The 12,611-nt window shown below is 41.9% G+C and overlaps 1 protein-coding gene across 1 annotated transcript in view; it reads right to left on the reverse strand.

The window, feature by feature from the left end:
* The window catches only part of VAT1L (vesicle amine transport 1 like), a 132,991-nt gene that overhangs the window by 53,280 nt on the left and 67,100 nt on the right, over positions 1-12,611 (reverse strand). The window contains exons 5-7 of the mRNA XM_006909710.3: positions 9,881-9,984; positions 7,705-7,760; positions 4,996-5,190 (exon numbers count right to left, since the gene is read on the reverse strand). Of these exons, the coding sequence (XP_006909772.1) occupies positions 4,996-5,190; positions 7,705-7,760; positions 9,881-9,984 (355 nt within the window). The remainder of the gene's footprint in view (positions 1-4,995; positions 5,191-7,704; positions 7,761-9,880; positions 9,985-12,611) is intronic.

The following is a 12,611-nucleotide window of genomic DNA, read 5'->3' on the forward strand; positions in this document are numbered from 1 at the left end:
TGATTTCGTTCACACTCTCCCCGCTGCTTGTAATACATTGCTTTTTAACCTCAACGTCATCTGAAGAATTTATATACTTCTAGTTCCAACCAAGCCCTACTTCATTCTTAAAAACATCTCTGAACATTTATTCTTCCATAACATCATTCTCCCTCATTGTCAAATCCAGTTGCACTTGAAACCAACACCCCATGATTAAACCCTAAGTTTTTCTCTAATTATTTTATAGGTCTTAGAGTTGTCTCAGAAACTAAATCATAAACTCAAGGGTCAGGGAACATGTGATCTTTCACTTCTATAGACTTGACATCCTAAAATAGGACTAGCACACAGTAGGCACTCAGTAATATCATTGCTGCTTGGTTGACAAATGCCAGTATTTTTCATCCCTTTCCCATCTCTGAACTGTTTAGAGGTTAACTTTTTCCCAATTTAATGCACAGCTGTACATTTAATATCTGGAGGGAAAACTGAGGCTGCAGCCTATCTACTCTGTTTTGTGTATTAAATTTACAATAAAGTCAAAGACAGATGGCTAAAAAGGAACCCTAATCATCTCTGGTATTATTAAATCTTTCAGTTTAAGGGCTGAGAGAACCCAAGAAAATTTTCTTTTAATCCCTATGGGTTTTATATTCCGGAGATGAAGTTATAGCGCTGGCCTGAAAAAGCAATTTCATGAAATCATTTACCAAGGAGGAGGGAGAAAATCATTATAGTCCTCCTTCTGAGATTCACAATTAATAAGCATGCTCTACTCTTTTCAAACCCAGAAGAGCTGCGTGGGCTTGATAAACAGCCAAGTTTGGTCTAACTGGAGCTCTAAACAGATGTCTATAAATATTGCAGAAAAGAACCCTCAGAAAGTTGGTGGGCGTTACTGACGAGTGGCTACGGTTCCTTTTGTTGGCAAACAGGCAGCAGATGCCTATCTCCCCTCCATGGATGACTAGCCCACTATGGGGACCTATAATTCCTTAAGGTTTCTGGTGACTGTCTTAACCAATATGGCTTCTTTTAAAGCAGTGGTTCTCAACTAAGGGCAAGTTTACCCCTCCCTCTTGTCCCACCTAGGGAACAATTGACAATATCTGGAGATTTTTTTCTTGCCACAGCTGGTGGTGGGGGTGCTACTGGCATCGAGTGAGTTGAGGCTAGAGATGCTGCTAAACATGCTACAGTGCACAGGGCAGTCCTCCCTATGGCAAAGGATCATTCAGCCAAAATATCAATAGTGTCAAGTCACCTTACAGTAATACTATTTTAGTATAGCTTGTTCATTCATGCATTCATTCAAAAATATTTAGTGTTAAACATAGAAAATATCCAAGTAGCTGTATTTCTGTACCTGGATTCATTAATTCACTGACATACTACTAGTTTATCAATTATCTACTCCATTCCAGACACTGGAGTCTTGAACAGCATGGTCAAGGGCTTTCCTCATCCAGGGTTTACATTCTAGTGAAAAGAATACAAGAGTCTAAACAAGTTGGCAACTGAATGAACAAGATAATTTTAATGAGTAATAAATACAATGAAGGAAATCAAAAAAATAAAGAGAGAGAGGATGACCTCAGCAGGTATGGCTATGTGGGTCGCTACTTTCAGGAGTAGAGTTTGGGAAGGCCTCTCTTTATAGGTTACACTGAAGCTGAGGCATAATGATGTGAAGTAAGTAGCTCTACAAATCTGGAGGAGGAATGTTCAAAAGAAAGGAAGCAATAGGTTCAAAAGCCCAAGACAGGGAAGGCTTGGGTGGGGTCAAGGACCAGAGGCATGCATGCCTCTAATGCTTGGATAAAGGAAGCAAGGTGGACAGAATGAGGTTAATGAGAGAGGCAGGAGTTAGAACTAGGCAGGGCTGTACAGGCCTGGGAAAGGAATTTAGACTAGTATTCCCAGTTCCGTGGCATGTCACAGAGGATTTTAAGCAGGGCGGACATCATCTAGGTTAGGTAGTGATAAGTTTACACAGGCAACTGGATCAAGAATGCCCTGTAGAAGGGCAAGTTGGAAGTGAGGGGCTGGTCAAGAGCTCCTTACAGGAAGCTGTCCAGCTTTGGCTACAGTGCCATGAGATGAGATAAAAGGAATTGGGTGAATTTGGAAAGCACTTGGTATAAAATTCTGACTGGCTCGTATATGATCCATTACTCAGTCAACCAAGCCAGCCTTAGCTTTCTCATTTCCAGTCAGTGAGGGTCCTGAGAACCTTCACTCTGCCAATCCTCAGTCTCCTCAATCCTTGAGTCAGTCCTGACTTAGCTCCAGAATATGTAGAGCCCCACTTTCCCCTAGCCGCCTTACATGCATCAGCTGTGCCTGGTCAGACCCTCTCTGATGAAAGCTGAGCTTAGTTTAGTGCCCCCTTCCCATTCTTTAGCTGGACTGAGATCTTTGAATATCAGACTTTCACAGCTGGAGTCTGGGACCCTGTCTACCAATTTCTGCTTCTTCCCTTGAGGATAATACCCTTAGGAACGTAATGTGGCACCTGCTGGCCCTGACCCTTTAGCAGCTTCCCATGGAACTTAAAGTAAAACTCACATTTCCATCTGTCCCCTGCTAATCTATTCAGCCTTTCCTTGTACCAGTCCCTCTTTTGCTTACAACAATCCAGGGAAACTGGCCACATATTCATTCTTTCAGTCCACCAAGATCTTTCTTTCCTTATTCCTTTGCTTTTGAGGGTCTCTCTCCCTTGCATGCTCTTCTTCCAGTTTTTTTGCCTCGTTCATGTCCCAGCTCAACTATTGCATTCTCAATGGGAGTGATCCTACCCCAAAAGAGGTAAAAATTGATTCTTGGAGGTGAAAAAATCTTACTCTTTTGATGTATAAAACACAGATGTATATACAGGACATAAGCAGATAGATCGATGATAGGCAGATAAACAAATATAGATAGATGGTATACCTATGGTATTAAATTTTCATGGAGGGGTTATTTGGGGAAAAAAGTCTAAAAATTCTCTTTATATGGGGGTAATAATGAAAAAGAGGTTGACAAACACTGCTCTATGGAAATTTCTCCCCCTCCACTTACTTGCCAACACATACCCTAATTTAACTCCTTCCATGAACTTATTACAATTGATGAATACCCTGCTTATTTTTGTTCACTTCAGTATTTTCTGCCCCTCTCCACCTCTCTGAATATAAATTCCATGAAACCCATGGAACTTGGCCATCTGTTTACCACTATATCCTCAGCATCTGCACAGTGTTAGGCACACAGTAGTGAATGAACACATATTTGGTGATTCCGTTACCATTGTGACCAACAACTGATTTCAAGTACTAAAATAAGAAACCACTGGGCCAATGGATCCCTCTTGGATTTCAGCCTTTGCTTAAACCTCTTTTGGGCACCAAGCTTAAGTATAAGCCCTCTTCTTTTCCTCATGGTCAAGTTCATCGCTTGTCCCTGGTTTTGACTATTGTCAGTTTTCTCTCTTCCCTGACCACTGAGAACCCATTAACCTTGTAGTCTAGCTGTACTCTGTTGCACTGAGACACTGCAGTGAATACCATACAAATGGCTGACTCATTAAATGAAAAACATTTTCTAGAAATATAATGATAGGCTAACCATCTTGGAAATTACACAGGAGAAGGAATGAATGATTATCTGATTTGATTTAGCAATAAATTGAATCACAGTGAGCATCTGCAATAGAAAGAAGACAGGAAGAAAGCAAACCAAAATGTTAACGATGTTATCTATCTCTAGAATATGGACTTGCAATTTATTTTTTCCTTACGCTTTTGGTTGGTGTAGGAGTTTCCTACAATAAGCATTTATTTCTTTTATCATAAAAAACAAAGTTTTGGTAGTTGGGTTTTTTAAGACCATTCGCGATACTGCAGTATCAGAGAGGTAGGTATAGTCTATAGATTCAGGACCAATCCTATTAGGTTACACAATGAATCCCATAAAGCTTTTTAGAGAGGATTTCTGTGTTTAGGGAAACCATAGGTTTTTGGCCAACCTAGTCCATTAGGCAAATAGCATCAGCTTTCTTGCCAGGAGGTCCCCCACTGTCTGGACCACAGACCTTTGTGTGTGTTAAGTTTTTCGAAGGTGTCCATGGCTCCTAAAAGTACAAAAAAGTATTCATACTATAAGGTACCCACTCATGTAAAATGCAAAAACAAACAAACAACAACAAAAAATGACACATTCCCACATATTTAAAAATATTCCTCAGGGGTTTCACGGCTCCCTGAAGCCAAGGTTATAAAAAAAAAAATCCTGACTCAGGAAGACTTCTTAGTGAAATGCCTCTCGAAACTTAGGCCACATCTCTTCATTTTCACTTCACAGGTAGCTATCAAGACTGGTTTCCCAAATGTCCCAAACTTCCCTTGCTGAAGGATTTTCTAGACCTCGCCTCCTCCTAGCACATCCCACCTGGATCAAAACAACCGGTTCATGCTTTAGTATCCTCAAAGGTTATATTCAGGGTTCTCAATTTTTTCATGATCAAGGAATGGTTTCAAATAGTAGAACTTTTGACAGATCAATTAATGAAAACATTCAGTCCAAGTGTAGATCCAGCAATGCATCAATAATTATAATGCCCATCCTGACAGCTAACAACACACTGCAGGGGCCCCAGGCATCTGGGCTTAGCACACAAATCATTTCAACTCTGAGCCATTGTTTGCTCAGACCTTGATCTCTTATATACCCACAAGGTGACAGTATAAATGATGCTGCAACAACATACATGCTCTCTTAAAACCTAGGTGAATCGTATACATCCATTTGGTAAGGGTTCATGGTATAAATGGTATGGCGAGGCTGTTAGAGAACTTAATGTATTTCTTACATCCAAAGAGCACTGTATGGGACAATGACTTTTAGAAACCTCATTTAAAACAAAGAAACCTGGAGAAAAATTGTTTAGTCAAAGATTGTATCTGGCTGCCCAAACCTGACTGCACTAAAAAGAAGAAATGATTTGCTGGGAGAAATCACCATTCTTACCTCCTCCAGGGCCCATAGGGAGTCCACAACAGGCTTGATCTTCTTCTGGTTGTAGAGCTCCAGGAGCTTGTCCACCACTCCTCGAATGAGCCCTGCACGACCCTGCTTGAAGAGCAGATTTAAAAGGGAAAATCCCGCGATGACTTTGTTCTCTTCGTACAGCTTGATGGGGTTCACCTTCTCAACCTGCCACCACTGGAAGGAGAGAAGGCACCAGGTTACAAGGACTCAGTGTCAGGCCATGTTCTCAGCATTGTGGGGGAGAGAATGGGGCTACAATTGGATAGATTCTAGCTGGGCAAGAGGTAGCCCTGGTGGTGTGAAAAAGCATCTATTTGGCTAGGCACAGTTGGGAAACTGAGTCCAGAGAGGTTAAGTGACTTGCCTAAAGTCGCACAGCAAATCATTTCTTCTTTTTAGTGCAGTCAGGTTTGGGCAGCCAGATATCATGTTTTCCTGGGAGAATTTAGCGTAAAGCACTTGGCTTAGTGAACAGTGGTGGTGGTGGTGATAGGGCTGGTGAAGGGAGCAGGGTGGCAGAGAATTTTGCAAAGTGTCATAAGGTCACAGTGGGGGTGATGACTCTAACTGTAGAAGTAGCTTTCTAGTGGGGAATAATGACAAGGCTGGAAAGGTGGGTAGAAATACATAGGATAAAGAGTAAGGAAGTGTCACATAGGAGGAAGGAACAGTATGACGGAGGGATGAAGCCATAGTGTTAGGACTTAGTCAGGTTTACCCCGTCCCCTGCCCTCATATTAAGTTGGAAGGGAGGGTTTTGATTTAGTGAATAGCACTCGAGTGACTGAAGCCAGGCTGCTCTCTAATATTAACTTCACCTGTTATTGTCATCAGCATCGTGCTCTAAAAGCAAGCGGCACGTTTGACAAAGAGTGTGCACAAGCTCCGTGGGAGTTTTTAGGTGGAGCATAATTAAGGTAGCTGAGTGAGAAATGCCTGTATGATTCCAAAGATGTCTTTAAATTCTAGCCTTTCATGAATGTACAGAAAAAATTTCCTTTCTAGAAACTTCCAGAACCAAGCTATCATTCCACTTCTTGGCATGTCCTATCTTCAGTTTACTACTAACTGACCAACCAGTGTCAGACCAGGTCTCTGAAAGGGAACAGTCTTCATTCTTGACTTCCAACTGTAAAGCATTCTGATAATCGTCACCCCTGTTTCGAGCGGGAGAATCTCAACCTCCACTCTGGCCGTGTTTCTGTGAGCGCCTTCACCAAACTTGGGCACCCTGCAATTATTTCATTAACACTGTGTGTTGTGATCGTGCATTTAGGAAAGAAAGAGAAAACACTTTTTATAATTGTATGTAATTTGTGACCAATTTGGTTACCCACAGCAGGCTGTCGGCATCACATTAATTACAGCCACGGCAACAAAGCAGCTGTCAGCAACACAAAGACCATCTTCAGGGGACATGCTCCAGACAGCATCTTTCATTAGACTCCATTCTTGCTCCCTATTTATTCTGTAGTTGAGGTGATCCTGGACCTGAACTATAAAGTTTAAATGCAAATAGAGTTCCTTTAATTCTAATCTCATGGGGCAGGAAGTACTCATCATTCCAGATTCAGAGATTGTTTGGAAATGAAGCCTTTGTCAGCCAGTGTTGACACTTAGGAGGCTCGTGGAGCCACACTTAGAATGAATTCTAAACCTCTTATCACAGCTTGTCCTGAAAACTCTATTCAAAATGCCTTTACTCCATCCTGCCCTTTTCTACTTCAGCATCCTATTTTTATTCCCTTCAGAATTTTAATGACTATTTATGATCATATTATTAATATGTTTTACATATTTCAGTTGTCTCCCTCATTAGAGTGTAAAAGTCACAAGGGCCTAAGATACACCTGTCTCTTTCACTGTGATACCTGGTATCTGACACAGAGCCACAAAAAGTAGACTCAGAAGATGCTTGCAAAGTGAGTGTATCATCAATGCTGCACTGGCTGCTTAGGAGGTTGGGAGGAGAGAAGAGAAAAGCAAGCTCTTATGAGAAGCAGCAATCTCCTATTGTGGAGGGGAGAGAGGGTAAAATTGAAGTTCAAGCCCAAATTAATTTAATTCTAGCAAGTGTAGCACTGGGTGGGAATGGGTAGATCTGAGTAGATTCATGATGGGGTGAATGCCCAGGGATGTGGCTTTTTCTTTGCAGACAAAGTAACCACTGTGTTCAGAGCACGATTATCTAAGACAGTGGTTCACAAATTTTCCCAAGTCTAAAAATCGGTCCAGGAGTTTGCTAAAATTACAGGGTCCCATTTGTATCTCTAACTCAAAAGGATAAGGATACAGAGAAATCTCAAGTAGCTGCAGAAGCCTGGTGAGAAAGTGGCCAGACTAAAAGGCTGGCCTCTTGATGGAGCAAATAAAATGCACCAATGCTAAGTTTCTTTTCGACCAATGATTAAAAGCACTTATGCAATCTCTGCTGAAATCAAAATAAGGCTTTATGAAGTTTCACTCACACTCCCACCTCTCTGCTTCATTTAGACAAAAGCAGCCCAAGTCACAGTCCTGCCCATGCGTAGTGAGCAGAGTGGTAATGCAGGCTTCCCTGAAGATAAATGATGAAGATGAAAGACAAACAAGGTTTAGGCTATTAGGTCAATGTCCTTAAGATGGAAGAGCTTACGACATGCAAATCACCACAGCACCATAGTACATTAAATGTGCATGGATACTTACTGATTTTGCAAAGCTAAAAAAGCTCTTGGTCTCCCCAGTCACCATGTTGGATGAACCTGAAAACGAAAGATTCCTAAATCAAGCAACTGCTAATGAAAGTCAACATCTCGTATTATGCATGGAAGAATGGCAGTTGTTTGGTCTAGAACTGTCAAGAGCTTGAGTGAGCCTGGGAAAATGAGGATAATGGAGGGGGTGAGTGATGTCGGGTTGACTTAATTTTAACTAAATATCACTGGATCAAAGAGGAAGTAACATTTCTCAAGGAGACCATTTCATTACTTTGGAAAATGCGGCATGTGGCAAAAATGCGTTATAACTCAACATCCTAATACAATGAAATATCTTGTTGGTTCTGTCCTTCGTGACTGAGAAATGGGCTCCTATGTGAGCTTCTTTTATGGTTTGAATTTGATTCTTGAGCAAGTGAGAGACTTGGGGCTCTAACCTGGGCCAGGCATTTAAGTGGTAGGGAGAGGTTGTCCTGAGTTAGAATTTAGATGGATGAAAAAATGGGGTACAGAGGAGCAGATGAGGGTGCAACAGGTTCAGAAGTCATGGAAACAGTGTGAGCAGTGTGTTGGCTCTAAAGAGGTCTGGGCAGAAAAGTAAAAAACACTTGAGACAAATGGTGTGAGAGAGTGAGCTTTCTTAATTGGAATATGCACTATTTAGAAGGAAAGTGGGAGATGAAGTTGGGAAAGGTTCTTTAAGGTTCTCTTACAGAAAGAAAACACTTCTTTGTGATGGTCCCAGAGGCAGTGAACGAGAATTCTTAACAGTTCAGATACCATAGAGTGGACTTTTCAAGATGTTCCCTTCCCTGTCCCCCCTCCAAAAGGGGAGGAATTGTTATTGAATGAAAAAAGAAATGTATATTTTAAACTTAATTATTTGGCTTGGGTAAACTAGTAGGCAGTTAGTTAATCACTGCTTCTAATTTTATGTCGTGACTACCAGCAAGCATCATGGCACTAGGCTTCGACTACTTAGTAATCAAGTAATCAGTATAATAAATTAGACACTTGTGATGTGATCGAGATGTATTCCACCAAAATGAAATGGAACTGGGGCAAAATTAGAATCAGTAAATAAGTAAGGATAAATGAACTGTCCATCAGCATCTGACTCACATTGACATATTCAATATACCCACATTGCGTGTCACTGTTCAGAGCTTCTCTTATCAATAGTAATAATTTAAAAATTATGTGTCTATCTCTAAAGACTTTGAAATATACTGAAATGGACTATCAAAAATACTGAAATCCTCTAGCAATGGAAAGCCTATTCGCTCTCTTGCTTTCATAATGACCTAATGATGACAAAAAGATGCTTGAATATTTACACCTCTTGAATATCTCTTTGATAAGCTTCTCAGCTAATAGCAGAGAAATAAGTATTTTTTTTTTTTTAGTTATGCAGAGCTGAAGTTCAATTTTCTGTACCTATGGAGCACAAAGGTGCCAAAAATTTCAAATGTTTGTTAACTCCAGTATCATTCTGCTTTAGAGTGTGGTATCTGGCTTCAGATATGCTTTTTTGACTTTCTAGCGACTAATGGTTAAATTAGTTTACATGCCTATGAAAGAAGAAGAGGGAAAGTAGGCTCTGGGTCTCATTCTGCTGGAGAAAACCTGCTCCCAGATGTCTTTCATAAACCTCGCCAAACCCAAGATGCAGAAGCAGACCTGTGCTCCATCCATTCAGGGCTTCTGTCTTGATTGGGACAGACAGGAGTAGGTTAGAGGAAGGAGGGTCTGAACTTTGTAATTTCACCTCCAAAATTGAAGATCCTCCCTTAAAACGCCCATATCTTAGCCACTCCTTTCTATCCTACTGTTGATCTTTCATTCCTTCATTTTTTTTGAAGTTCTTTTGAAGCCATTAGTATTTTCCACCTGTGCCACTTTCCATGGGCCGAGTCTCCTCTCAGTGACTACATTGGCTTGGCTTTATCCCTTTTGGAATGAGAAGTATTCATGGAAATATCAGGACAGTAGGCACATACATTACTTTTATCATTGAAAACGACTAATGGCAATAGCAATATTATAAACATTACAAAATTAAACACCCCGAAATCATTACTCTAACATAGCAACACACTTCATTTTTCAGAGCCTATGTCTGTCAGCAGCTGCGGTGCATCTTGTCAGTACTATGTAGCACTCACCATATAAAATGTAGGTCCCCAGTGGTTTGAGAAGGCTGAGGCCTTTTCCAGTGTTGTCCCCACAGAGGCAATCCAAAACAATGTCCACTCCTTCAGCAGAGATTCTAAATGATGAGGAGACAAAAGACAATACTGTAACCTGTCAGGGACCAAACTGTTGATCCCTTTCCCTTCCTGTGTGTCATACAGTTGACTCCCAGAATCATGAAGAGTGAGTGCTCTCAGAGGAGCAATAAATAGGGCAGAAGTCTGGAAGGTGGACTTTTACTCCTGGGTTCAACTATAAGAATTTCACAAAGTTGGAGGCAGCTAAGAACCTGACTGGTGGCTGATATTGAGAACCAGCCTGGACTAGGAGAACAAGCATGGACATTACAGACAATCTGGGTTTGTATCTAGCTGCCTCACGCAGCTTCTCTGAGCCTTAGCTTTCTCCTTTGTAAAGTGGAACTAGCATGTTTTTTTTTTTTTTCAAGATAATCAATTGAGGTGACAGATGAGGTGTTTGGCCCATTGCCAGCCACACAAGTCACCCCATAAGTCAGTCAGTCAGCAGTTCATATTTGTAGAGCTTGAGTTATGTGCCAAGCTCTGTGCAAGGTTCTGGGGACAGATGGTGAACCAAACAAACATGTTTCTGTCTTCGTAGGGCTTCCAGTCTCATAGGGGTTGGCTTTCTTCCCTCTCCACCTCTTTCCCCGGTGAAGCTATAAAAAGGCATGTTAATTTAACTTGCGAACTTCTATTCACCTAATCTCCAGGTCTAATCTAAAACATAGTCTTAGAGGAAAAAGGATTAAATAGAGAAGCTCTTCCTACAGCAATGGACGGTTCCAGACTAGAGAGAATCCACATTAGTACTCTATTAGGCAATACTCTGTTAGGAAGAAGATCCCTTCTTCTATTCATTTATTTATATATTCATTGACTCACTCACTCACTCATGCATTTAAAGATCATCTCCTAGGCTTCCACTAGAAGATATGTGGAGGAGGGAACTGTAGAACAAGAAGGCTCCGAAGATTGTAGAGAAGATATTCATGCCCACAGAGCTCCCGAGTGTGGCTGTTCTATGTGCTGTGTTCTCTTAGCACATAGCTCAGTTTTTCTATCCCCAACCTCATCCCCCAACAAAGTTCAGGCTCTGCAGTGCTTGTCAACAGCTGTGTCCATAGTGTCACTAAACAGGTAATTACACATACATCTCTTGGGCTCAGACACTAAGTCGAGAGCCCCATGTCAGCTGAGTCTTTACGTGAGTATCCGTTTCAAAACCCTCAAGTCAAGTCCAACATCCAGCCCATTACAAAGGCTCTTCCAACATTATCAGCTTAGCTTCCACCTCACAGAGTTCTTATCTGCACAGGTATGTCCTTTCAAGTCTCACCTCTAAGTTCAGAACTAGAGAATAAGGCCAATGGATCTCAAACCTAAGTTCATCAGCATCTCCTGGAAGGCTCTTTAAAACACAGATTGCAATTTGCCTTCCCTATCTCCCCCCGACTTCTGATTCAGTCAGTCTGGGATGGGGCCCAGGATTAGCATTTCTAACAAGTTCCCAGGAGATGCCGATGGTGCTGATTCCATCTCTATACTTTGAGAACCACTGGTCTAAGCCAGTTACTCTGGAGTCAAGCCAGCGTTTTTTTGTTTGTTTGTTTGTTTTTAGTAATTAATTTATTCATTAATTATTAGCATCGGCACTAGGCACTGGGGGATAGAGTTTTGAGCCCAAATAGATTTGGTTTATCCTCTTTTGGAGCTTACATTAGACAGGCATTAACCAATAATTACACAAATAAAAATTAAATTGAAACTGAATGGAGTCTAGGGCCACAAAGGTATTATGAGACCATTTAATTTAAGGATTTGCTCAGTTGGGGATGCCAGAGAAGGCATCCCTGGAAAAGTGACGAGTGGGGGGTGAAAGAGTTAGCTAGGTAAAGAATGGTGGGAACAGTGTTCCAGGAAGAGGGAACAGCATGCGCTAAAGCCCCAGGGTGGGGGGAGCCTGGTGAACAGGAAGGATGAGAAACTGCCAGTTGCAAGGGCTGGAGTAGAAAAGATGAGAGGGAGCTTGCTGCAAGATGAGGCTGGAGAGGCAGGTGGGAATTAAAACATACAGACCCTGCTGGTGGGATCTAAACTGGTGCCTAACCCTTGGTGATCAGGTCTCCGCCTTACATCATGGGCTGATAACTATGCTCCTATCTTCCTCATTTCTACCAGGTCCATTTTCTGCCAGGTTTGCTCATTTCTCTGGAAGCTGGACCCTGCTCTGCTTCTATTAGCCCTTGTGGGCTATCAAGTCCTCCCCGTGAACTCTATTTCCCCAAAACCTCTCTTCTTGCCTGCAGAATGCCCACCTGTGCTCAGGAGCAGCATCTCAAATGTCAGGCAGTGCACACCTTCCAGGGCACTCCTGATGGGCCTGCCCAGCCCAGAATCCTCACTTCTTGCCTGATGCTTCTCATATCCATATTCTACTTGTGGGTCAACAGTTTCTCCCACCACCTGCCAATCACATCTCCTTGTATTAGCTGCCCCAGCTGGGCCTGTTGCTGTATCCTCTGCAGAAATGCAGGGCAAGCCCACAGCAAGGAGTGACCTTTAAGCTCCTGCTTACTTCCCCATCCTCGATTCCCACTAATTGTTCAAGGCCTCCTGACTTTCTGGCTATTCCTAAAACCCCTACTTCAGGGCTTTTACACATGCTGTAACCTCTGCTTCT

This window comes from Pteropus alecto, unplaced genomic scaffold (genome assembly GCF_000325575.1).
Source record: "Pteropus alecto unplaced genomic scaffold, ASM32557v1 scaffold42, whole genome shotgun sequence".
Lineage (NCBI taxonomy): Eukaryota > Metazoa > Chordata > Mammalia > Chiroptera > Pteropodidae > Pteropus > Pteropus alecto.